This window comes from Hippoglossus stenolepis, chromosome 5 (genome assembly GCF_022539355.2).
Source record: "Hippoglossus stenolepis isolate QCI-W04-F060 chromosome 5, HSTE1.2, whole genome shotgun sequence".
NCBI lineage: Eukaryota > Metazoa > Chordata > Actinopteri > Pleuronectiformes > Pleuronectidae > Hippoglossus > Hippoglossus stenolepis.
This window is the reverse complement of record NC_061487.1, coordinates 6,677,494-6,702,885: the sequence shown is the minus strand read 5'-3', so window position 1 is coordinate 6,702,885 and position 25,392 is coordinate 6,677,494. Positions and strand designations below refer to the sequence as shown.

At 40.6% G+C, this 25,392-nt stretch overlaps 1 protein-coding gene across 1 annotated transcript; it reads left to right on the top strand.

The window, feature by feature from the left end:
* The first annotated feature begins 1,397 nt into the window (after positions 1–1,397).
* ptdss2 (phosphatidylserine synthase 2) lies at positions 1,398–25,255 on the top strand. The gene is made up of 14 exons (XM_035156892.2): positions 1,398–1,625; positions 1,871–1,948; positions 2,454–2,818; positions 7,542–7,643; positions 10,274–10,356; positions 12,511–12,578; positions 13,826–13,960; positions 15,734–15,784; positions 16,714–16,827; positions 18,355–18,473; positions 18,979–19,093; positions 19,712–19,857; positions 20,749–20,934; positions 22,051–25,255. Exons 3-14 carry the CDS (start codon positions 2,586–2,588, stop codon positions 22,202–22,204), a joined length of 1,506 nt encoding a protein of 501 aa, XP_035012783.1. The 5' UTR covers positions 1,398–1,625; positions 1,871–1,948; positions 2,454–2,585; the 3' UTR covers positions 22,205–25,255.
* Positions 25,256–25,392: the final 137 nt, after the last annotated feature.

Here is a 25,392-nt window from a genome sequence, read left to right as displayed (position 1 = left end):
CAAATGTGTTTTTGTGTTTGAATGCAAATTGTTTTATATGGCATGCAGTCAACATCATAAAGTAAAACGAGGTCAAACAAATACTAAAAAGCCCAGGGCTACTCCTGCTATTTATTTACCCTCACAAATACTAAACCTCTGTCCTCACACTTTATGATCCAAAATGGCTGCTAAAGTGTCAGTATGCCCCATCCAGCCTGTGGAGAATGTTGTAGACACACACACACACACCCAAATGCAAACAGGTGACCAAATGGCACTTGATCACCCTCAAATTTCGATAAAAAAATGTAGAGGTTGAATCACTATACTATTATTATTATTATTATTATTATTATTATTATTATTATTATTATTATTATTATTATTATTATTAATAATAATAATTACCAACTGCTCAAAGGTGATAATCTTTGACCCACAAAAATCTATTGGGATAAAAGGTACATTTTCCTCCAAGATACAGCTGAGTGAAAATGGGAGATTTTCCAAACTGGAAATCCTCCAGTCCGTTACTTCTGAACCGGAGTCCATAACTCTGGTTACACAAGAGAGAGATAACGTTGTTTTTGCCCTGTGTTGTCAGCTGAGGGTTTTTCCCGGCCATGAAATCAAGTCTCGAGGACGAGCCTCTGAATGGATCTTATTCAGTAAAATCCATGATGTAATCCAAACAAACATCATTTGGCTGAGCAGTGACTGCTCAGAAAACCATTAACAGCCCCTGTAACAGTTGTTAAAGAACAGAAAGTGGCTCCATACCTTGAGGATGGTGCTATGGTGAAAACTCCAAAAGAGAGAAAGAAAAGTTATGAATTGTGGTATCATAATGTGTAACTAACAGCTATCAATGGTTAATAAAACAATTACAGATCAGCATGCCTTGATAAGAGCAGCGTTTTTTCCTACGTTGGGAACATTTGACTGGTTTTCCTGTTCATCAAAAATTCAACTTGGTTGTTTATTTGTTTATCTCTGTTATTCATCAGAAAGTCTCCTGCAATGGTCCAAAGGGCAACTGCAAATAACATAAACTGAAAACATGTATCAACCTTACCCAACATTTACAACTGGACACTAGAGTTTTTTTTAGTTTAAACCAGCTATGAATAAAACCTTGATGGATCATTAGAAAATGAGAAACATTTAAGTAATTATTTCACTGGACAACCAGACTTATATCTATTATTTAAGCATAAGGTAATATAATATAATATCATATAATAATGTGAAGGTGTTAGAATTAAAAGCCATTGATTCATCATAACCATTGAACACTTATAATTTCTATAAAATGAATTAAAAATGATTAATATTATTCGTGTAGTTGTCTTTTTATTTAACAAATCTGTGTGACGTATGCGGTGCAGTTACACGGAAGTGACGACAGACGTGACTGAAAACATGTTGTTTGGACGCTGTTTTCCGACACCATGCTTTTACCAAGTGGCCCGATGAAGAATCGTTCTGTTGCAAATGGCTTTTATTCTGCCCGCTGTTGCTATGGGAGGTTCACACGTTGACTTGATGTCTTCAGCTGTTGTAAACAACGCTGATCCGCAGCTAAATCCGCCAGATAGGTCATCCTGTCAACTCCACAAAGCACCGGGAAGCAGCGGACACAGGTCTTCCGATCTATATATCTTCATTTCAAAATAAAAGCGTTTCATCATGTGTGGGTTTATGGGTGTTTTTAGTTTGACGGCGATGGGCCGGATGTGAAGTTGTTTGCACCCGTACCTTGACAGTGAGCGACGCATGTCCATGTGATGTGCCTGGAGTGAGCACACAGTTCACGGTCTGTGTTTGTGTAACTGAACCAGTCTCAGTGCGACAGTCTCCAGATTATTCTTTCTTTCTGTCCTTGCAGCCAGTCTCAGGCGGGTGTGCTAATGTAGCGTTAGCATCTCCTCAACTCCTCCACTCAGCAATCCCATACATTCAGCTGGTGAGTAATGCTAAGCTTAGATCCAACGTCATTGTCTAACCCACGTGAACTGGTGGAATAACGTGCGAGGTAACAATGATGGGTTTACACCGGCTAATTGCTAACAGGACTGTCAGTGAACTAAGCCTTCTTAGCGTGGTTAGTTAGCCTGCTACAGACAGCTAGCTAGATAGTTAGCCAAGTTAATGAAAGGGATGCTTCAGTCCTCGCTGCAGAGATATTGAGGTTTGTTTAGCAGCAGATACTCATTAACGTTACACAGTGGTTAGCATTGTTGCTACCTGACTGTTGAGCTCTTTTAGTGGAAATGTGTCTGTCTGCATTGTGTTAAACTGTTGTGTTACACTGTTGTGTTATACTGTTGTGTTACACTGTTGTGTTTGACTGTGGTGCTGAGTGTGGCTGGGTGGTGTTCAACCTCTCACCCACCAGCAGGATGTGGTTTCCAGGTTGTTCCCTCCGCCCTCGTCCCTTTTAACGATCTCTTCCCTCCGACCACCCACAGGATGCTGACAGTCACCTGGGTGGGGCTGACGCGGATGACGGTGCACGGGAGCGGAGCTCAGCGATACAAACCTAACCCGCTCAGGATTACTGTAAAGCAGCCAGGGGCGGTCGGTCCGTCCGAAGCCAAGCCATGACCAAGCCCGAGTCGAGGAGAAGCGGCGCGGCTGCGATCAACGCCGCCGCGAAGTGCGCCACTGCCGCATCCGCCGCCGAGCAGGTCAATAACGGCGCGGCTGAGCCGGGCTGTCCGGGTCAGAGCGCCCCGATCAAAGCCAAGGTGATGAAGCAGAGCTCCAGGGAGAGCCTCTTCCGGAGGAACACCGAGTGCGAGGTGTACGACGACGGGACCAACACCTTCTTCTGGTGAGTGCTGGCTGACAGTGACAACAATGCAAAATGTCAGAATGAATGCTGCATCATCACAAGAGAAGGTGGTGTAGTAGCAGCACATACACGAAATCAGTTCAGATCGGGAGAAGCCGCTGCAGGAAGATGCATGTGTCCGGTGACAGCATGGTGGGGTTCAGGTTTCAAGGTGAACTGAAAGACAGGCCCATGACACCTCCATTAATCACACTAATGCTTTGATCCTGTTCCAATTCTTTAAGATCCACAGAGGAGGTCTGAGGTCAGGCCGACATACAGTTCGGTGCTCAAATGCAAAGTAATCGGAGGGAATCCCCAAAGGTTACTCCACAAGGATTCTGTGGTTTGCTATAAGTGACACTGCACAGTCAGAGCTGGTTGCTGACACGAGAAAAGTTAATATCCCAGCCTGCTCTGCAGAAAGATATCAATGACAGACTGGAAGTAAAGACAGCCGTCTATGCAGCCCGTTGATATCTGTCTTCACTGTCCATGCGGTAAACTGGACGAGTGTGTTGTGCATGCACCCACAAGCGACAGAGGTCGTTGGCATGTGCAGGATGCAGGTTTATTTATATGAGAGCATGAGGCCAGTCTGGAAAAGTGACATTCTCTCCTGCAGCTTTCGTTAAATTTGCAGCTACCGTGGCCTTTCAACCTGTTACTCCAGGAATATTTAAGCCTGATTAAAGTGTGAGTGTGTGTGTTTTGAGTGCGTGTGCGTGTCCCAGCTCCTCTTTGCGCTTAAAGCAGGGGGCATTAAAAAATCTGCTAAGCTATATCTTTGGCAGCAGAACATCTCTATCAATGGGTGTTGGTGGGTTTTTTGTTGTTGTCCAATGTGTGTTATTCATTCATCCGTTCGGGGCGACTCTTGACTACCCCGAGCTACTGACTAAAAGCAGAGGCTGTGCATTGAGTGCCCATAGCTATGCTGTACCTTTTCATTGCTTCTAAATAAATACTTTGCAGCACAAACTACATCTGACCTAGTGACCATATAGCTGAATAAACACCTCCATTAAACCAGTTCCAACAGATGAAACGATTATAGCCTTCATGGAGGTAGGATCTATCATGGGTTTGTGACATTAGACAGTATTCATTTCAGCTAGTTGTACCTGATAACCTGGCAACTGAGTGTAGACAAATCCCATGATGCAATATGAAGATGCTGTATCAAAATGTCATGGTTTTGACCATCTGCTGACTCAATGTGATGAGCAGCTCTATGTCATGCTGCTTGTGATGTAGGTTATTACTGTGAAGGAATGTGGTCTCGCAGTGGTTTGTTGGCACTCCCACTGTGGATATAATAGAGATCTAATAATGGAGAATGGCTTTGTGGACAGTGTGAGTCATATGGCACTGAAGATCTATGAATGCAGGCACAAACACATTGGAATCAAGAAGCTAAATAATAGTGAAAATGCGTAGTATATCTTAGTCTTTTCTGACAGAAGTCACCATATTTCTTTTCAAAAAGTGAATTAAACTCAAATTAAATCATAATTAACAATTTTTAGCAGCTGACTCACTTACAGTGAATAAAGTGGCTGTTAATCAAACCATACCCTAGAGAAATTTGGTTGCTTGTTGTGGATTCCTCTGAAACACAGTGGCTGGATGTGGGAGTTGTGTTAGAGTTTAACAGCTTCCCCTGGTTGTCAAGGAGAGTAACCATGTGGCATCATGCAATCTGCTTTGTAAGCAAACATTGGAACAGGGGGAAGTTTTTTTTTTTTAGAAAAGGGGTGTAGTGTATGTTGGAAATAGACCTGATACGGTTAGAAACAGACTGTCCCTTTTGGTTTTGCTTCATACTTTGCGTAATCAGTGCGATTTACTTAACAATCTAGTGCAAATATATTTTTGGCTTGTTTGAAAGACTTATGGGGCATGAAAAATAGGTTAAGGGGCCGTTTCCCACATGCCTCTGCTCCCTATTCTTCTGTCTCTTACCTTTCCCTATTCTTTGTATTAGCTGGTTATTTTCTAACTTTGTTTCCACCCAATCCTTGTTGTTTTTAATCAATTATGAATGTTCAGCATAAGTTACCATAGTGATGTACCCTGGTAAAAAGCAATCAACCATCTTAACATTCAACACCCAGAGTTAAATCTGCTGTTACCTCGCTAACTATGAATCTTGCTTCGCACTACAGGTCAAGCATAAGGGCTTTATTACACAGTGAGAACCAAACAGGGATAACATCATTGGTTTGGTTTCTTTCAGACATGCCCCCCTTTTAAAGCCTCCATATCTCTGAAACTATAACGGATACCAACTGAAATTTTTGCACACCAGTGGCTGGACATTTACATACAATTATACGCAATTTCAAGATGGTTGGTCAGGATTTTTTTGCCAAAAAAACCTGTTTCAGCCTCACGGTCAACCTCAGGACAACATCAGGATATTTCTACATACACAGACTATAATTATCAGTCGCTCATTTGAACTGGATGTACTGTCTTACTCTTAGTGGCAAGTTTCAGTCTAAGCTTAGCCTGCCTCTCAGTTGCACAAGACTGGTCTTTCCACTGTGTCTTTTCATTCCCAGCGATGTTCTGTGGTTGCTAGGCAAGAGCCAAGCCAGGTCCTCCCTTGTGTCTCCTGCCAAATAAGGCAGGTTGATAAGGTCAAGGAACAGGGAGAACATGCTAATAACACCTGGTCTGCCATCTCCATGACAAGGACTGAGCCAAGGTTAAGGGGGTGACCGCAGTGATCAAAATCCAATAGAAGCTTCTGAAACCATGCAAATATGCCTTCAATTATAAGACTGGTGTTATTTTGTCTTGTGTTTACCAAGTTCCCTGAAGACTCCATATCTGCATCCGTCCCATTGGCCTCTATCGCTATCCCAAAACTTTGTTAAACACATAAAGGAGCCACACCTCTGCTTCAGGTCACATTTTCTTTAATTTCCTATAATGATGGCAAACACGGCTCAGTGTGGCTGAAACAACTCCAGACTGCTTTGTCAATCTCTGGAAGGGTAGCTTTGTCAGGCACACATCACTGAGCAAGCTCTGGGACATGGTTTCATGTTTGTGTATTGCTTTGCTAGTTAAAAGTGCTTAAAGGACCAAACTACACTCACAGTGTTAATTAAGAAAAGTTACATGAATAGTTTTTCTGCCTCTGGGGAGCAAAACAACATTCAAATGAGCTGAAGGATACACAGCCACTGCACATCATGTTGTCTGATGCTGAGACATGCCCCCATATGTTGGCACGTTCATGGCCACCTGTTTGATATAAGTCTAATATTCTCTTTCCATTTAGTTCTATTCTGGTCTCTTCGTACGCATGAGGAAATATCTTATCCAGAGTCTGATGAAGATATCTGTGGCACTAATATTATTTACGCTCTTGGTTCATCCCAGATATATCAGATTTGGCATATGTCTGTCAAAAATCACCAAGAAATTACAGGACAGAAAGATATGTTGCATTCTTACCTCAACCAAGAAGATTATGTTTTCACCCCTGTCCATTTGATTGCTGGTGGATTAGTTTGTTTATTTAGCAGGATTACGCAAAAACAACTGAACTGATTTCTGAAATTTTGCAGAGGGGTTGAGCATGACCCCAGGAAGAACCCATTACATTTTGGGGTTAATCCAGGACTTTTAGAATTATTTTTGCCTGTCTATTAACTTCACACTTAACTTGTTCACCACACTGTTTGGTGTCTGTCAGTGTTTAGACTAAGTTGATTGGGCATTATTGACAGCCAATTCAAGATCTGCAATAGGTCAGACATTTGACCCTGACTCTGGGTGATTTAAATAAATACTGTTCTCTTTATTTCATTTGTACATCCTGAACAATAATGACTACTGGCCATCCGATCAATCTAATCTTCTATAGTATTGTATTGAAACCTTGCACTGACTCCTCCAGTGCTCCTACCACACCTCATTCTCTCTCATAAAGGATCTTGCTATTATTTCTTGTCAGTTTTCCAAAGATCATTCACGATTCATTTGCACCCTGTGTACAGATAGCATACAATTATCTAGCTACTATAGTGTGCAATGTTGACAAAGGCCATGTTTGTTCTGTGCTGTGGTGTGATGTGGAGATACTGTATGAGCTTTGGCCAATAGCACGACATGAAACCTGAAGTTCAACCTGTCAACTGAAGTGAATAATTGTTTTTAGTTCCAGAGGCCATACACAGCCTTAGGTAAGGTCAGTCTGCAATCAGACAGGTTCGACACACAGACAATAAATTGAAAGCCGTTTTTGACATCTCTTCCTAACTTTATATGAAGGAAAATGTTGAGCTTGGTTATAAAATGCTTATCTCATCGTGTATATTTGTTTTGGTTGTTGCACAACGTTTTGTTCTATTTTCAGCAGAACTAAGCCACTTTCCCAACAGTAACCTATTTCATCTCATCTCCATTTTCCTTTTTCATCACTTTTATTTTACTCTTGATGACTAGAAAAAAGTTTTTTCAGCCCCAAGCAGGATGTTTGAGTCTCTGTTAGGACACTTTGTTGAGTAATCTCCTGTTTGTTATCAGCCTATTTTTGCATTAATACTATCTGATCTGCAACAGTATTTTTTAAATGTAAAACATATTAATGTGGATGTTACAGACAGAATTACGGTGCATTAATCCTGCTAAACATTCTCCCTCTGTGGTTTCAGATATCATCTTTTTTATATTAATAACCCCCTCTCTGTTGTTCTCTCTGCAGGCGAGCCCATACTGTCACAGTACTGTTCATTCTGACTTGTGCTTTGGTCTACGTCACGCTGTTGGAAGAAACCCCCCAGGACACGGCCTACAACACCAAAAGGTCAGTAGGCTGTTCTCGTCATTTCCTCTGTGTCCCTGCAGGACCCTGCTGGCTGCCCAAAAAAGGACCACTTAATCCAGTGTGGCCTTTTGATTGTACTCAAGTTTGATTAAATAGTTGGCAGAAGTTTAGCTTGAGAGAAAATTTGTTTAGCTTGTAAGCAGCCTTTATAGTATTTGTCTCTTTTTGTCCCTTGTTCTCTCGCTGTTCATACTTGCCTATCGGGTCACATAACTAAACCAGCCAATAATCACATAATTTAGCATGAAAGTACATGGATGAGATCCAGAATTCATCATTCAAAACTGGATCATTTCCATATTCAGTAGAATTCAACGCCAGTCTTCAAGGCCACATGTCACTCAATGAAACCTTTCACAGAAAAATCAAAACCTGATGACTATGAAAACGATGAGCATGAATCTCAGGCTTTCATTTCATTCATGTGTTATTGTCTTTAACACAGAGATAATGTGCAAGCCAGTATGTAACACTGAGCTATAGAAACGTAGAGACACACCATACCTCAGTGCCTCTCAACTGTATGGGTGGTTCACTTTAATGTGAAATCATAGCATAAGGTTACTATGAGCAAATCCTCAGAATATACCAATTAACTGGTATTGTAAATGCTGGTGTGTTTGTGGGTGTGGTCTCATATCCCTTTGAGGTAAAGTGGCATTGGTTTGTTCTTAGATTTGACTTCTTACTTTAGGTCTCTATTTTTAAACATGAAGTTCTCAACTTGGGAGCGAGTTTCGGTCCCAAATGAAGGAGGTTTAAGTGTCTTCGACAGAGATCAACAGGCAGATTGGTACAGTAACGTTGGCCATTGTGTTGAAGAGGAAGCTGAGCTGGGGGCTAGTGACTGGAGGAGGGAAATTATGAGTACAAGCATCCAAAATGAGTTTTCTCTGTAAGGTGGCTGGACTCACCTTGAGAGACACAGTTAGGTCAGACATCTGTGAGACATCCGATTAGAGCTGCCACTCCTTCGTGTGGCGAGGAGCCAGTTGAGATGGTTCAGGTTCCTATAAGCTCCTTTCTGTTGCCAAGGACCAGGCTCAGATGAGTGTGTGGAGATGTAAACAAAGGAAATTCCAACTTTTTTTAATGGATCATATTAACCAACGATATGTAAAAAAGTTCCTTTAATTATTTTGAGCTGCTTTGATATTTTAAATTTAATTTGCTATTTAACTAATGGCATTGATAGGACACTGTAATCACGAGAAGGCTGCATAAAGTATGTGTGTGTTGTGGGAATGTGCTTAACAGGATTTGCTGCAGTCAGGCTTGTTGAGATAAAGACCCTAGAGCTTCTTCCTGGCAGCAACAAACAAACAAACACACACACACACACTCACTGTCCGAATCTCTGTCACATACTCATTCACACACCGTCATCTTCACTCATCCTCTCTCACATATTTTGAAACATTGTTGGTCTAATCCCACACGCTCACTCGTTCACACACATTTAACCCCACTTTGACACACTGATGTACTCTCCTAATCAAAAACTCTTACTTTCTACCCACTCACACTTGTACAGTCAATCATCCAATCACAGACTCTCCTGCTGCCACACGAAGTTCAGAGAAGTGTCCTCGTGAGCTGTTTTCAGACATGACCTGTGGGTAAAATCCAGAGAATTGTCTACGGAACTAACCCGCAGTTTGTCTTTCACACATGCACAACGCAGTAGGAAGTTCTCTGCACAGACGCGATCACAAAAGCAAAAAACCCTCCACATTTCTCAGGCGAGAGGTGGAGCGAGATTTTCTTGACAACACACAGACACCAACGTTGGCTTTTATCTCCACAAACTCTCTAGACATCTCATCTAGACATTTGGTAACTTTTAGTTTTCTTCATTTTTGTGTCTGAAGCTCTATCAACCCCCCCCGCTCGCTAGCGGTGAATCCCGTGGAGATCCCCTGCTGTGTTTTCACATCGACTTCTCCTGGATTTCTACAGACATTATACCAGGTGGCCAGGCGGAGAAAGTCCTCAGAGACTGCTGAGCGTGTATCTCAGACATTTGCATTCACACTTGCACCTCCTCCATAGAAAATAAACATAGGAACTGTGGAGGTCAGTGCATGTCTGAAAGCAGCTATGTTGTCTCCTGGTTTTCACATCTCAACACATTAATGTAACACAACCTGATAACAGAGAACTGTTTATTGTTTTAGAGACATAACACCTATTTGCTTTATTTTTGTGTATCAGTGGTAGTGCCCACATAACTAGTTATCAATACTTAGTCTGATACGGCCGTTACAAAGTGAAAGTGTCCGATCCGTGCAGAAAGTTATCAGATGACATGAGGACAGTTTTCCAACAAGGATGATGAGGATTTGTTGTGACAGTAAAACCATTTTGGATGTTTTGATGGTCCTCCAGCCACTGACAGACAGGTCAGTGTGTTGGAGAGAGACAGTGCAAAACACTGTTCACTTTACACTGAAGCAACAAAAGATAGTTCATGTTATTATAAGAATAGAGCATCACACTTGGGTAATTAAACACTGCACACAACTTCAAGTGCAGCATCAAAGTCCAACGTTTAAGATCTCAACTTACATTACATTTACATTTCTGTGTTTCTAATTGTGCTCCTTTAGGGGGATTGTAGCCAGCATTCTTGTGTTTCTCTGTTTTGGAGTGACACAGGCCAAAGATGGACCCTTCACCAGACCACATCCAGGTAAGATCGTTACATTTATCACATTCATTTAAGGGGAAATTACTTTTCTAGTCTGTCACCCTAGTCTGCTCAACCCTAACCCCAGTGTTTTATGATCTTTATGCCACTTATCTCAGCAAAAGCACTTTTCCCCATATATCTGGGGAACCTTGTTTCATTTCATACCCATCGCTCTCCTATCTTGTATATTGTTTCTCTGTATATTATCAGCTGGTTAATAAAGGCTAAAATGCCAAACAAACACTAAAGAAAAGTCAAGAGTTTGTCAATAAATTACACATGAATAAATGAATCATGTTACAGAGATGTTTCCTTCATCTTTGAATCACATGCACTTGTTTGCCCTGTGTAAGTGAGGAGGCTGAAATGCATCTGTTAACAGCTTTGCTAACTTGTGAGCTGTAACCACTGCGTCGCTCAACAGTCTCATGTTAGTGTCTGATATGATATTTAGGTCCTGTGAGGGCTGGGAATCAAGGTTAATGTAGTAAACAAAGTAAAGGAGATGTCTGTGTCGATGAAAAATTCAGTTGAAAGCAGGTGAGGTATTTTACATGGTTTGCATTACATGACAACCGATAAGTCCCAGTTATTGTAACTGAATAGTGTAATAGCACATTCTGATGTAGGTGATTATTTCCAATTAAGGTGCAGGTAAGAACAGCAACAGTGATGCTTAATTAAAGAGCTCTGAGCTTCTGTTTTTTGTGTTGCCAATTAAAAACGAAAAATAGATATGATTTGTAAGAGCCATGTCAATGTAATACAAAACACCTTTGATATTTGTGTGAATCTGGAAGGTAGAAGAAGGAAAGAGGACGTATTAAAAATAAATATATATATTTTTTGTACAACAAAGTGCTAAAGAGAGTGGACATTAAAATCAGAAACCTATTAAACCCTATGAAATGTAACAACAAAGAAGCTGATGGATTTGAGGGCAGAGTCGAGAGAGAAAGGGGAGTATACTGTACTAACACACACACAACTTTTACACAGAAATCACAGAAATTGGAGGCCTGTTTAATCACTTGAACTTAAACTCGAGGTTTATTATCATACCTGTAATCCCTGCTTGATTTAAAAACTCCGAAATGTAACTGTATGGTGCCTTAATGCAGCGGAAGCGCTGTGGCATGAGTCTGCATGAAGATTGAAGGATGCAGGTGTTTGAGTTTATTTGTAGTTGTTCTTGTGAACTTATTTGTTGTTTGTTGGTTTTGACATCACCGTCGGTATATATTTATTTGTACAATTGTTTTCAAGACTTCATCAATCCACATAGGTGGTGTTTATCAGCCTAACTATAACATTGTCCCTTTTTTTTTCTCCAATCTGCGACACACAATGAATGGATGCTTATATTGAAAAACAATTAATTTCTTAAAGTAGTTTGTTATTTAAGTTTAACCAGCTTATGTAGACACATCTCTTCTCTCACACAACACACTACTTACTCCAGAGGGGAAAGCAGGGAGGAAGGAAGATAACAGGGTGTGAAGGACAGTCACGCACTGAGTCACGCGCTTAATATTGTCGGTCGTTGTTGACGTGAAGTGGGACACAATAATTTGTGCCGCCGTTGTTGCTTAACTTGTAGCTTCTCGAACCCTCCTTTTGTGGAGTGAAAGACAAGGGGTTTCAGTATTTTGTGTTTAATAGTGTAGTGAGTGAGTGAGTGTGTCATACACCCTAACCTGTTGAAGCAGCAGAGTAGGTTCAGTTGTTGTCGTTCAGTTGTGCTGAAGTTCCACAGGTTTGTATCTTGGGAAAACGACCAGGTGGGAGTTTCAGATTTTATAATCTGCAACTCCCCATGGACGAGCGGCTGGGACTGTCACCGGAAGCTCAGCTTATAAATTTGTCTAAAAAAGATATTACTTTAACACTAACACTTGAATTTAAAAAGGTACATTCTTTTGTAGGATATTAGTTCATGATTCTACTAAATATTAAAACCATGACATCTCAGAAGGATGCTTTGGCCTCATTTCAGACGGGTCCATATTCACTTCACAGAGAGACTAAAACCGATGTCATATTCAGTCCCAGATGTACTTCGGTTTTCTTTTTATTTCTTGTTTGAAGTGACACAGCAAATGTCCAGTATAAGTTGTTTCTAAAGTTTCTCACACCCTCTCACTCTCAATGCAGCTTACTGGCGGTTCTGGCTTTGTGTCACTGTTGTCTACGAGCTCTTCCTCATCTTCATCCTATTCCAGGTGGGTCCACTGATGGTGGTGATGCCATGACTGACTGAAACACTCACATTTAAACATTCAGAGGGGCATGCATACATGAACAAACATTTAATTGGGACTGAGTGTAATTTGTTTTGACCTTTTTTTTAATTTGTGTATTTGTATACTGGTGTCTGTATTTGTTACTCAGTTTTTTCTCACGTTTTTTTTTTTACCTGCCAAGGGACAACAGTTGTAAACTAGAATGGCACTCAATAGAATGCATACCTCAACCAAGGCCCAAAAGTCTCCTTATGAAACTACATTTAAACTCACTAGATATTTGGATCTGTATCAAATTGCACACACTCATAAATATCAGTCCCTAAACATGTCAAGACCCATGAATTATTGTCTGAGAAATCAAGGAAAATATTCAAAAACATTTGCTATCTCACTATGTTAAAGAAAGTGAAGGGAAATTCCTGGATCCGCCCCGTGATCCAGCGCCACATCAAAATGTTATGGCTTTTTCCCTGAACCATTCCACAGCCTTTCACCAGTTTCCATGGTAATCCATCCCATAGTTTTTGTGTAATCTTGCTTACAGTTAAACAAACCAACCAACAGAGGTGGAGAAGGGGGGTGAATACATAACCTCCTTTGCAGAGGTAATTAGCATTCTTTCTACCTCTGGCAACCTTAAATCATCACAGCAAACCCGTATAGCAATCACATGCACACTGAGACTATGTCAGTGATAGGGCATGCACGTCTCTCTCAGGTGTTAAACTTGAACATTTTGGTGATGCACTCTGCTCCCAGAACAAGGCACCAGAGCTCTTACAGACCTGACTTTTTTTTTACATTGACCATTAGTTTTTTAATGTCCAGGAACCAAAGCAACACAGCAACACTCTGAGAAACGATCTGGCGAAGGCCATAAATCTTAAAACCATAACAAACAAAATATTGGCTTTTTGTTTTTAATGTTCCACTCCGTTCACTGGTGCTTTTTCTTGTGGGATCTGCTTCCTCATCTAGAACTTCACACCCAAGCTTTAATTTAAATGACTATCACTGAGTGAGACCCTATAATACAGCAACCGTTTACAGCTAGAAAACAAAATCTCATCAGGCCTGGACACTAGCAAAAAAATTTGAAGACAGTTTTCTTCAGTGAGTAATCCTTACATCGGTCTTGTGATCTCAGTTTGCCTCTGTGTCTCTTTTCAGGAACAGTAAGTGCTGACACTTTCCATACTTCCCCTCTGTCTTCTGTTTTCCAGACGGTGCACGATGGAAGACAGTTCATGAAGTACATTGACCCCAAACTGGGGGTCCCCCTGCCAGAGCGCGACTATGGAGGGAACTGCCTCATGTATGACCCAGGAAACACCACTGACCCCTTCCACAACATCTGGGTGAGACTATTTATTTGATGCATTTCATTTTACTCTATATCACATGTTATGGAGGTTTGTATGACTAAGTCTCTTTGGGAAAACATCTACACATTTCTGTTGGAAGCAGACTTTATTTTGTAGCAGAACCACTCAGTATGAGGCTGCTCTCCAAGAAGTGATATTTCTGTCCTGGTGCTGTTATTTATATTATGGTCTACTTTTATCCTCAGTTATTACGATGAGGAAATGACCCAGATCTCAAATAAAGGAGTCTGTACACATTCCTCTGACGTGCTGTGAAACTGACAAAATCCTCTCTTTCCCTCTTTCACTTTCACTCATCAATTCACACTCCCTCAGATCACCTTCGCTGTCTCTTTGTCTTTTTCTTTCCATCTCCCTTCTCTCTTGTGCATACACACACAAACACACAGTTAGTGTGGCTGGATGCTGACTAGCACCAGAGGGTTGTGCCTATACTGCAGTTTGTAGCCCATCAGTTACAAACAGGCCTCCTTCCCCCCTGGGGAGATGGTCTGATGCTGCTGCTGCTGCTGCTGCCGCTGCTGCTGCTGCTGCTGCCGCCATGCGTGAGCAGGCCCTGTCTCGTCTGTCAGCACGATTTCAGCCTCTCAGAGTGGGTCAAACCACCACAGCACCAATATATTACAGCCAAGCTATGTGAAAAGCCTTTTTTTTTTTTTATGTCTAATTATGGAGAGATGTCTAGAAATAAATAATAACCAAAATGAAATAGATTTGGGCTTCTGGTTAAAAGAACATAATAAACTGAAATGTACCAGATTACGAGGAATGAAAAAAATTATACAAATGTAGTTGAAGAAAAATAAATCATAGTACGGGACCAGTGTGTGACCTGATAAACACAGCTAATGACTATTTTAATTATTTGGATTGATTTTTACTGTTAAATGTTCATTCCATTTAATGTCAGAAAATAGTGACAGATGTATTATCGCTTGATTTACTCAACTAATTGTTTGTGGGTAATTTACACTAACTGTATTTACCTTGTAATATACAGACATAAATATAAACATTTTGTTTTGTCATAAGCAGACATTTCAAATACAAATGTTAAAAATTACATTTTTGACTTAATCCATTTGTGAGTAGAACCGGGAATTATCTGTGCATGTGATGGAGGAATGCACTGTGCAGGGTTGAAATTCAACTTGCAGCGTGTGCTGCATTCCATACATTGCTCAGCGTTTAATTTGCGGTAAAACATTTTTTTTTTTCAAAATTCCCGATCTTATCTTCCCATGGAAAGTTTCCGGAAAGTTTCCGGAAATTTTCCGCCCCTTTGCAACCCTATATACATTACAAGAATCTATACAGTGAGAGCAGAATATATGCAGTGTAAGGGATTGCACAAAAGCCATTGAATTGCACACAGATAGCAATGAGTTTAAACCTGAGTTTCGTGTGTGTGTGTGTGTGTGTGTGTGTGTGTGTGTGTGTGTGTGTGTGTGTGTGTGTGTGTGTGTGTGTGTGTGTGTGTGTGTGTGTGTGTGTGTGTGTGTGTGTGTGTGTGTGTGTGTGTGTGTGTGTGTTCGTTCTACTGGGAGCAGAACTGGTTGAACAGACTTACAGCTGCAGAAAGGGACAACCTGTGATACCTCTCCTTCAGACACGTTGGGTGGATCAGTCAAGATGTCTTGATGATATAATAGGTGTAAAAAAAAAAAGAGTTTGTTTATTTATTGTTCAGACTGATTTTGACATGATGAGAACATGTTAAAGAAACATGTTGGTTTGTTTCTACAGGACAAGATGGATGGCTTTGTTCCAGCTCACTTCCTGGGATGGTATATAAAGGTGAGCGTGCAGATTGCATCACACGCTGAACACGACTGAGCAATAATATGCACTGACTGACTGGCTCCAACTTTCAAAACTCGCTCTCCATTTGCGTCATCATGAGAGGAGTTGAGCAAGGGACATAAAACTCATATGTACCTTGTCTGTTTGCAGCAATCAGTCCTTGACATGCAGAAAATGAAAACAACTTCTTAGTCATCAGTTACAGAAAACCCATTTAATGTGGGTGATGTAAGAGTATATACCATGTGATGATAGACAAAACGTCTTTCTGTCAGATTATGTTCATTTCATTGAGCTGCAAAAGACTCTTTATGGCAATATTATGGGTAATTTGTATGCCGCTGTGCCTTCCTCTACTTGGCACAGAAAAAGGAAAGGGTAAACAACAGGAAGCCAAACTCAAACAAACACGGAGGAGAGTAAACATGACAGAATGGGATAGCTTCAAACAGAATAAGTACTCTGACCAGCCAAGACAATACGAGGAGCTTTAGGCATCAGACCGTGATTACACGATTGACCAACATTTTCCTTCTGTTAAACTCATAAAAATGGATTTGGACAGGTCTTAAATCAATTGCGAGTTTATAACAATAAATGCCTGCAATTTATTTACACATAAAAATTAGGCTGGATAATTGAAAGAGTCTCAGTTTCAGTTTATAATGAAATGACTCTCTGATGATTGACATGTTTAAAAAATCTGTCCTGTAAAACGTGATCTGTATTTTCTGTAATAGACTGACAACAAGTCTCTATTGTGCTGTTTTGTGAAACACATAGAAACCACCAGTCTGTTCTGTTCTATCTGTCAGCATTGTAGAATTTTAGATTGCTTTCTAAATAACTTCCTGACCTCCTCCTACTCCACGCCATTCTCCTCCTCCTACTCACCCAACCCTGTGCTCTGTTTTCTTCTTCAGACTCTGGTGATCCGGGATTGGTGGATGTGTATGATAATCAGTGTGATGTTCGAGTTCCTGGAATACAGCCTGGAGCACCAGTTACCTAACTTCTCTGAGTGCTGGTGGGATCACGTACGTACATGTATTACTGATCTTCTTCTTTTCTCACATGCTGCTGTGCTGCACAGTTTTACATTACTGTCGATATCATGTCTCAAGAGAAATCTAATCCTAAATCAATAAAAGTAAATGAAAGTCAGTAGATATAAAATGTGAAGCGCAAGCCTGTTCGCCCACTCAAGATGAATGAAAGCACAGAATCACCTGACACTTAAACCTGTGTATACATTTCATAGAAACACTGACATATTCGCTGAGACAGCGGATGGTTCACAACATCCAGACACCAGCTCTTCAAGCCTTAGCAGCAGTGGCTGCTGGCTTAATTCTGGCAGTATACTCTGAGTCACATTTGGAATGTTCTCAGACCTGTGCTAAGAGTTGCTGAGAGTTGTCTGGTCTGGCGTTCCACGCATACATAACTGATCCCACATTCCACTCTATTCCAGTAGGTGGTTACTTTGTATGTGGAGCATGCGCAGTAGACGCGTATAGTCAGCGTGGTCACAGTTTTTTGGGCTGCACGCGGACATCCACATAGGGGTCTGTGCGTACCCTAGTGGATATGGGTGGATGACAATGTCTATGTCACAAGGACCATAGTGGACCCCAGTGGACTGGTGGAGGCAGAAACTATAAATTTGTCTTTAGAGGAAGATTCCTGTGAGCCGCCATGAGAACTCCCATTAATTGAAGACATGTAGACAAAATATAACTGTAAAAGTAAACACAAAAAGAAACATAATTGCATGCTCCTTGTTGACTCATAAAAGCTGTCGGAGGACTGGGGTGCAGTGAATGAGGCTGAAATTTGCATAAATAACTGGTGCAGCGAACCTGCTGTTAGTGTGCGTAAGCTTGTGCAACTCTTTACAAGGACAGACTGCTGCAGCATTCCACTTTAAGAATTGATTTGTTTAAAATGACCTGATGTATTAAAGCAGTTTCATTTTTTGCCATTGAGATTTATGACAGTAATTAGATTCTCATTTGTTTTTATGATAGTACCTTTGATTATACCAATGGGAAACTCTGCAGCGTAGTTTAAGCATCACAAATGAGAGCAAGTGTTCACAACAAAATAAGTGAGTGTAAACAGGCCATTATATGAAGATCAGGTGTTGATGGTACAAACATATTAAGAGTCAGTAAGAAGTACGAGCAGTTACTTAAGTTGTTATACAAACAATTGATTATTTACATTAAATATGATCGTAAAAGATTATGGTGGCTCAGAAAACGTACACGCACCATATGATGTTTTCATTTCATTCTCTCTCACAAAACTCACCAGGTTTAAGGTTTGAGGAGGAGCAGGATGTCATTAAGTCTTACAGGATGGATACAGTGTCAGTTTTACTTTCCCATAGGAAGCAACTAAACTAAAATGAGAGGGATGAGATTTAAGGCGAGCTCAAGCTGTGTACGCCCACACAGTCCTAAGAAAAGGTCTAATCTAACACACTAGTGTAGGTTGATCCCAGTTGTATAAGGCCCTGTTTAAACCTTTGATAACACTGGTACTTTGTCTCTCTGCAGTGGATCATGGATGTTTTGGTGTGTAACAGCCTGGGAATCTACTGCGGCATGAAGACCCTGGCCTGGCTGTCAATGAAGCCCTACCAGTGGCAGGGCCTGTGGAACATTCCCACATACAAGTACGACTTTCCAAGTTTCTGCTGAGAACAACTGCCTGTATTAACCCGAATTTGATTTCAGAACACTGCTCTTATTGAATTGAAACCTGACAAATTAGACTATTTTTATGTCACTGCAACATTCAGTGCCCAAGTCCAGGGTGAATTGATTAAAATTGAGTGTTGTAATGTCAAGGTCACCCAAAAAAACCTTTGTTGCCTTGAGAGAATCTTTCAAATTTGGCACAAATGTTCACTTAGGCTCACAGATAATAATTCGATTTTAGTGGTCAAAGATCACGGTCACCCGGAGTCTGGAACTAACTGTATGTAGACTGAAACTGCTCTAGTTGGCAGAGGTATATAACTGCATGGGGATATTTCTAGTTTATATTTCTACTTTTCTGTTGTATGACCCATTTATAGGTAAAATGTTCAGTTTTGTTTCAGTAGTTTTAAACAGAACTTCATCTTTGATCTTTATAAATGTTTAATTCTAACCGTGTCTTTGCTGTGTGCTTCTCAGGGGGAAGATAAAGCGCATAGCATTCCAGTTCACACCTTACAGTTGGGTGAAGTTTGAGTGGAAGCCCGCCTCCAACCTTCGACGCTGGCTCGCTGTGTTAGGAATTATATTCATGGTAAGAAATATCCTGTATTTTATTGACAAAATGGTTATAATGTCAATAAAGAATGAGATGACTTTACTTAAATGGAAAATATGGAGAATTAAATATATTTACTCATACACCGTATTGACACTGCTGAAGCTTTTTCATCTTAAAATTCAGCCCAATGTTTTCTGCCATGAACCACTGCTGACTAACTTTTCTGCATGATGGATTCATGCCAGATTTAGGTATATGTAGTTTCAAACTATTACTTGCATATCAGGAAATTATTCTGTGATAATCATAATGCGTTTTTTTTTCTCTATTTCTGATTGAATTTTGCTTACATTTTTGATTATGTAATAGCCTTATACAAGACTTTTTAGACTTACTCCGTTTTTTTCCTGCAGCCATTCTGCTGAATAGATTTTTTTTTTATTAAGTATAAATATCAGTAATAGCTCAACTGTATATGAAAACATGATCTGCAACCACCCACAACTGTAAATATGATTTTTTTTTTAAATGGTTGCAGGATGTAGAAGATCTACAATAAACAATGTCCTCTTCTGTTTTATTCTATTAAATTATAATTTCATTGCACCGAAGTTGAGATGTGTTTCTTTTTCTCTTCTCACCTCTTCTCAGTTCCTCCTGGCAGAGCTGAACACCTTTTACCTGAAGTGTGTGTTGTGGATGCCCCCTGAACACTACCTGGTGCTGCTCCGCCTGGTCTTTTTTGTCAACGTGGGCGGTGTCGCCATGAGGGAGATCTATGACTTCATGGACGACCCGTGAGTTTTCATTCATGCATGCAGCTGACTGCTGGACAGTGCAGGGGTTAGTCGGGCCGTATATGTTGATCACGTGTGCAAATTACTGGAACAGTGATTCATAACATGGATCAAGTATTGCATTTGGAACTTGCATTCACACAGCAGGTAGCTCTAATGTTAAGGTAATAAAAACCAGGTTTGAGTGAAGAGTTTGACTCGTTAGTAGCTTTTTCAGGCAGAAAAGATGAGCAGCACAGTGTATTTGTGTGTTCTTCTAACAGCACCGACGCAGCTTTTCAGTCATTCTATGTGGACATTCAGTCTGTGCTGCAGTTCATTGTAGGTCATTCATATTTTCCAGTTCAGTGCAAACAAAGAAATCTTGCATCACTATGTGCCCCATGTTGGGTTGATGTTGGCAAGACTTCAGGTCAGCTTAAGGAGTGAGCATATTTATTTACCTGGCTGATGATGTAAGCTTCTTATCACATCCGCATGTGGAAAACAAGCAGTTCGGGTATCATTGAGGAAACATTTCCACTGTCACACACACTGAAGCTCCATCCATGGCATTACTTGAAGTAGAATCCAACCAAAACAGTTCAGTGGAAGTCGGTGTAGTGTAAAGTCTGGGTTTCAGATGGCAGTGGAGGGAAACCGGTGTGAAAATGTAGAAGTTAGTTTACCATGTTGCTTCCCATCCGTATTCTACTGAGCTTACAGTCTAGCTATGTAATTCTCTATGTTTGTACATCATTGTGTAGCTGTAAGAGTAACACTGACCTTGAGTGATACAATGATTTGAACTTGTGGTTTAGGGCACATAATAAGCTTCCCCTTAAACAGTAACAACATCCTCCCTGTTATTTGACTGTTCTGTAACCACACCTTATGTTATTTTCCCATCAGGAAGTTCCACAAGAAGCTGGGCCAGCAGGCGTGGCTGGTGGCAGCAATCACAGTGACAGAGTTCCTCATAGTGGTCAAGTACGACCCCAACACCATCATGCTGCCCATCCCCTTCTTCGTCATGCAGTGCTGGTTGTTAGGAATCTTCCTCATCTTCATCTGGACTCTGTGGCGGTTTTTCTTCCGGTAAGAAGTAGGCTGGGTTATAACTTGAAATTAAGACAAGAAATTGGTTATAAAAAGCTAAGACATTACTCACATCTCTCCATTTTCCCTCTCTCCTCCTCTGACCCTCCTAGTCCCTACCACTCATGCTAATTAGTAATATTAGTATTCATTTAAGGTGGGCACAGGAGATAGGTGTTTGTCCCTGGCCACTCCCTCCTGTCAGTGTTTTTTCCTATTCTGATCCATAAGCATCTTTGAGCTCCTCTGGACTCATCTGTTTTTAGACATGAGTTTGCTTTTCACATATGACGAACGCAGCAGGAGATTATCTGGGTCAGACACGTTCACAACAACAGGAACATTTCTGAAACCTTTAGGCAAGGGCTGGCACCTGGGTAGAGCATGCAGGACACAGTATGTTTACAGCACATAGACACTGGCGTCAGCCCTCATTACCAAAAGCTCTCAAATCTGTGTCTTTCACATATTTTCGCCGGCATCTTCTACATGTATGGCTCCACTTTCTTCATTCCGAGGTATATTGGGTAACTCAGACATTTTTTTGAAATTTTAAAATGGGGCTGGAGGTTAAAGTCCCCTGGAAAATGTTCGCAGCAACTTTCTTGGACATTTGTGTTCTCACAAACGGCCCCTCCAGAAAATTTCAGGGAATATCCAGACTCCAGTGCATTGCTGTAAGCAGCTTTACTGATGTTGCTCGACCCAGATCCTGCATGGCACTTTGCATCTCTTTGCTGTGGTGAATCATATCATCTTCACGTTTTCAGATTTCCCTTCACATCATTTTTTGTCTCAGTGGCCAGTGAAGCGTTCAGAGGACAGACCACATTTGCTGCCGATGTAAAAGTGATACACAGGAGACGTTCTCATTAAATGAAACATAGAAGAGCAGATAGTTTTTACACACACACACACACACACACACACACACACACACTGTTCTAGTCAGCGTGTTGGGGTGGCAACTTTACAGTATCACTGTTTAAAGATCACTGTTTTCCTCTGTGAAAAAAGCCATAAAAGTGAGAGGAGCAGAAAGTAACTGGTGGGAAGATTTCCTGCAGGTGATTTTTCTATTAACAGGTTGTCTATTTTCCTTTAATCCTCTCACAGTGACATCACACTTCGTTACAAAGAGACCCGACGACGCAAACAGGAAGTGCCTGCTGACTGGGACCGCCCTCTAAGCAACAGCGGCACCATCGCCCCCTCTGGGCGCAGCAAACTGAATGGCAGCTCCGAGACTGTGAGGCAGAGGAAATCCTGAAAGAGGAAGGGGGTTGGGTTCTCACTCAGCAGCTACTGAAGGAGAAAGGACAAGGTTTGATGGGAAAATAAATAAAATGAGTGAAGGAGAATGGTGACACAGAGACGCATGCAGAGACACACAGATGGACACGTATTTGCTGTGTAGACTGTTTCTGTGCCTACGTGAAACCAGGAGTCGTTCAGACAGAGGTGAGGGCGGAAGGGGCTGTTTTCATTTGGTGCATCGTCTAGTAATTGTCATACTACACGGATTTACCTCATTCTATTTTTAAAGTACATGTGCGCAATCATGCACGTGACATTATTTATACATGTGAATGATGAAGAGGGGGAAAAAATGCTAATGTAGAGTATTGGAAGGAGGGATAGAGGTGACCAGTGACTCGACCAATAACTGAAAACAGATTCCATTTCTCAGCTGCACTTTGTCTTAGAAAACAAGCGTCAAGTTCATGTCGCTGTAAATATGCTTTTGTTCTGTGTCATTCAGTGCTGATGAGAGTAATGTCTTTTGATGTGATGACTGATCTGGATTCCATTTATCGTCCATTGCTATGCAGTCTTCAGTATCTTCAGGAGTTTGGCCACACTATTGCCGAGCAGCAGTTAAAACCAAGCTTGGTCAATAACAAAACATTTCTGTAACCTTCAGTTAAAATGACTTTAAGGTCTATTGATTCCCATAAGTTTTTTACAGATTGTACTTCCCTGTTCTTAAGTTTGATCCCAGTTTTTTTTTTTTATTATATAAATATGTTAACATGTTTAAATGTTTTCATTTACTGTTCAGGTGTGTGATTCCTAGAAGCGCTGACCCTGGAGGTTATTAAAACTGCTGCGGGATCCTCCCTCAGTCACAGAGAGGAGAGGAAAATCCTCTAAAGTTGTTCTCTCCTCTCACGCTTTGTTCTTGAAAAGAACGAGTTTGTAAAAATAAAAAAAAACAAACAAAAAAAGTCAAGACGTACCATATTCTAGGTATTTAACTTCCGATACTACACATGATATGAGATATAGTTTGGGTATTTTTTTGTAGATGTTTTGATGTCACTGTTATTTCTTTAGGGTGAATCGATTCTGAACACTAGATTGTACTCTAGCTCTTTTTTCTTTGGTAAATGTGGTGCAGAGAAATCGGCAGCATTCTCATAAACAGATCCAGGACAATCCTGCTGACAGGAAGCTGTACTCACTGTCCTCTCTGATGTAATGAATCTACACTGTCAAGGTTGAGGCTTTGCTGAAACGTTGGCTCATTCGGTCACATCAGAATGTGAATTTAATATCTGTTTCTTTTTAATGCCAAATCTCTTTTTCCAGTTGAATTAATTCAATTTTCGAAAGAAATGAAGGTTTAATGTCGAGTTAATTTGTGTAAAGGTTGGGGGAGAGAACCGATCTTGTGTGTGTGTTGGGTGGAGTTGCCATATTGCACATGCAATCAGCCAAAGCTTAGATCTCATTATTTTTAAAGCCATAAAAGTAACAGATTCACTTGAGCTGCTCCAACTGCCGTTAAACCTCACGCAGATTCCTTTTGATTTTAAGCAAAGCCGAATTTCAAAGCCATTGGAGTGAGTTGCCTCAGTAAACAGTTTTATGTTCCAAACTTAACTTGACACCTGGAAACCAAACTGACAGTAAGTCAGTAAGTTGGAGATCTCACCTCATTTCTGTCACACTGGGTATCTCGTGTCAGATGCTTCTGATTTCCTTCAGTTTTAAACCTTTAGTCCATGAATCGTTCATCAACAGAAGATACATCCACAGCTATTTTGATAATCAGTTGTCATTTTTAAATTAAATATGTCAAATATTCTCTGGCAGCAGCTTATGTGGTAGTGAACTGAAGACCCTCAGGTCTCAGCTACTGGACGAAACAAGGAAATTGAAGACATGGCTTTTTTTACTATTTTCTGACATTTTACAGGCCAATCAATTAGTCAAGCAAATGAGCAACAGATTAATCAATAATCAAAATAGTCATTAGTTTAAGTTAAAAAAAAAAAACCTGCCTGACCCAAACCTGGAAAACCAAGTGTGAGTAGCATCATCATCACTACCATCTGACACCAGACACTTGGCCAAAGAGACGAAGTTCCTGCCATCATTTAAAAGAAATGATCCAGAAAAGTCATTATCATATAACACGATAAGCAAACTGAAAATAACACCTTTCGCATTCTGATCTTGCTGAATCTCCACTGTCAACAAAAAAAGCTTTAGTCTCTTAAGGTCATAGAATCAGTGGTTAACTTGTGTGTGTGTGCGCGTGTGCACGTACATCCGTGACGATAGCTCCTAATGATCTTGTTGTGAACTAGACTGCTGCTGTATAAAGATAAAGTCCTTTCCTTCTGAATGTAAACCAGCAGAATCTGTTGTTCAAAAGAGAGGGATGTTCATCATTTTGAAGTCCTGACGTTTGTCACATATACAAAACTCTTCATTCTCATCCAGACTTTTGAAATACTTCAGCCTCTTTTTTTGAACTCAGCGATGCTGTGCAAATTAAAAACCCTTAAAACCTCTAGCTGATGTAAAACTGTGCTCGTTATTCTGTGCTGTCCTGGTTCAGTGGCTTGAGAACTTTGTAGGAGTTCACAGAGTTTGCTTTTTTCCTTCTTAAATCAAATTGATTTAGATGTGGGTCTGGGGGATTCACTGTGTTACTGTGTTCATGTCTTAGATTGGCTAAAGTGCATATATTTGCACATCAGCTCTGACAACACTAAATAGTGAATTCAGAGACTGAAACGGGAACTGGCCAAAAATAGTAATAATAAATAAACAGGACCTTTTCCTTTGTGTTTAATGATAGTGTAGTTTCACTTACGGACACATGGGGGCGGTATATGATTTGATTTACTGCTGGCGCTGCCCTTTGTTCTCGTCTCCATGACAATGATCATTGGCAACTTGCAGTTAAAAGCCATTTTCAATGATGGTTTGTGTAAATGTGAAACATGTTAAAGATCAGAGAAATTAAATATGCTGCTGCACCACATAATTTTATAACGTTTTCAATAAAATCAAATGAAAACCTGAATCAAGCTCAGTCTGTGTCTTTTTAACAAAACATCACAAGTTTGGAAGAATTATCAAACAGCTTCTATTGTGGTAACGTGATTGTACTATGATACTGATACTCCACTGTTGCTCTTCCACTAACAGAACCCCTTAAAA

Coding starts and splice junctions, on each gene's coding strand:
- ptdss2 (XM_035156892.2), top strand. CDS start 2,586: ATGACCAAGCCCGAGTCGAGGAGAAGCGGCGCGGCTGCGATCAACGCC. Junction 12,579..13,825: donor TCATCTTCATCCTATTCCAG/GTGGGTCCACTG, acceptor TCTGTTTTCCAG/ACGGTGCACGATGGAAGACA. Junction 19,858..20,748: donor TATGACTTCATGGACGACCC/GTGAGTTTTCAT, acceptor TTTTCCCATCAG/GAAGTTCCACAAGAAGCTGG.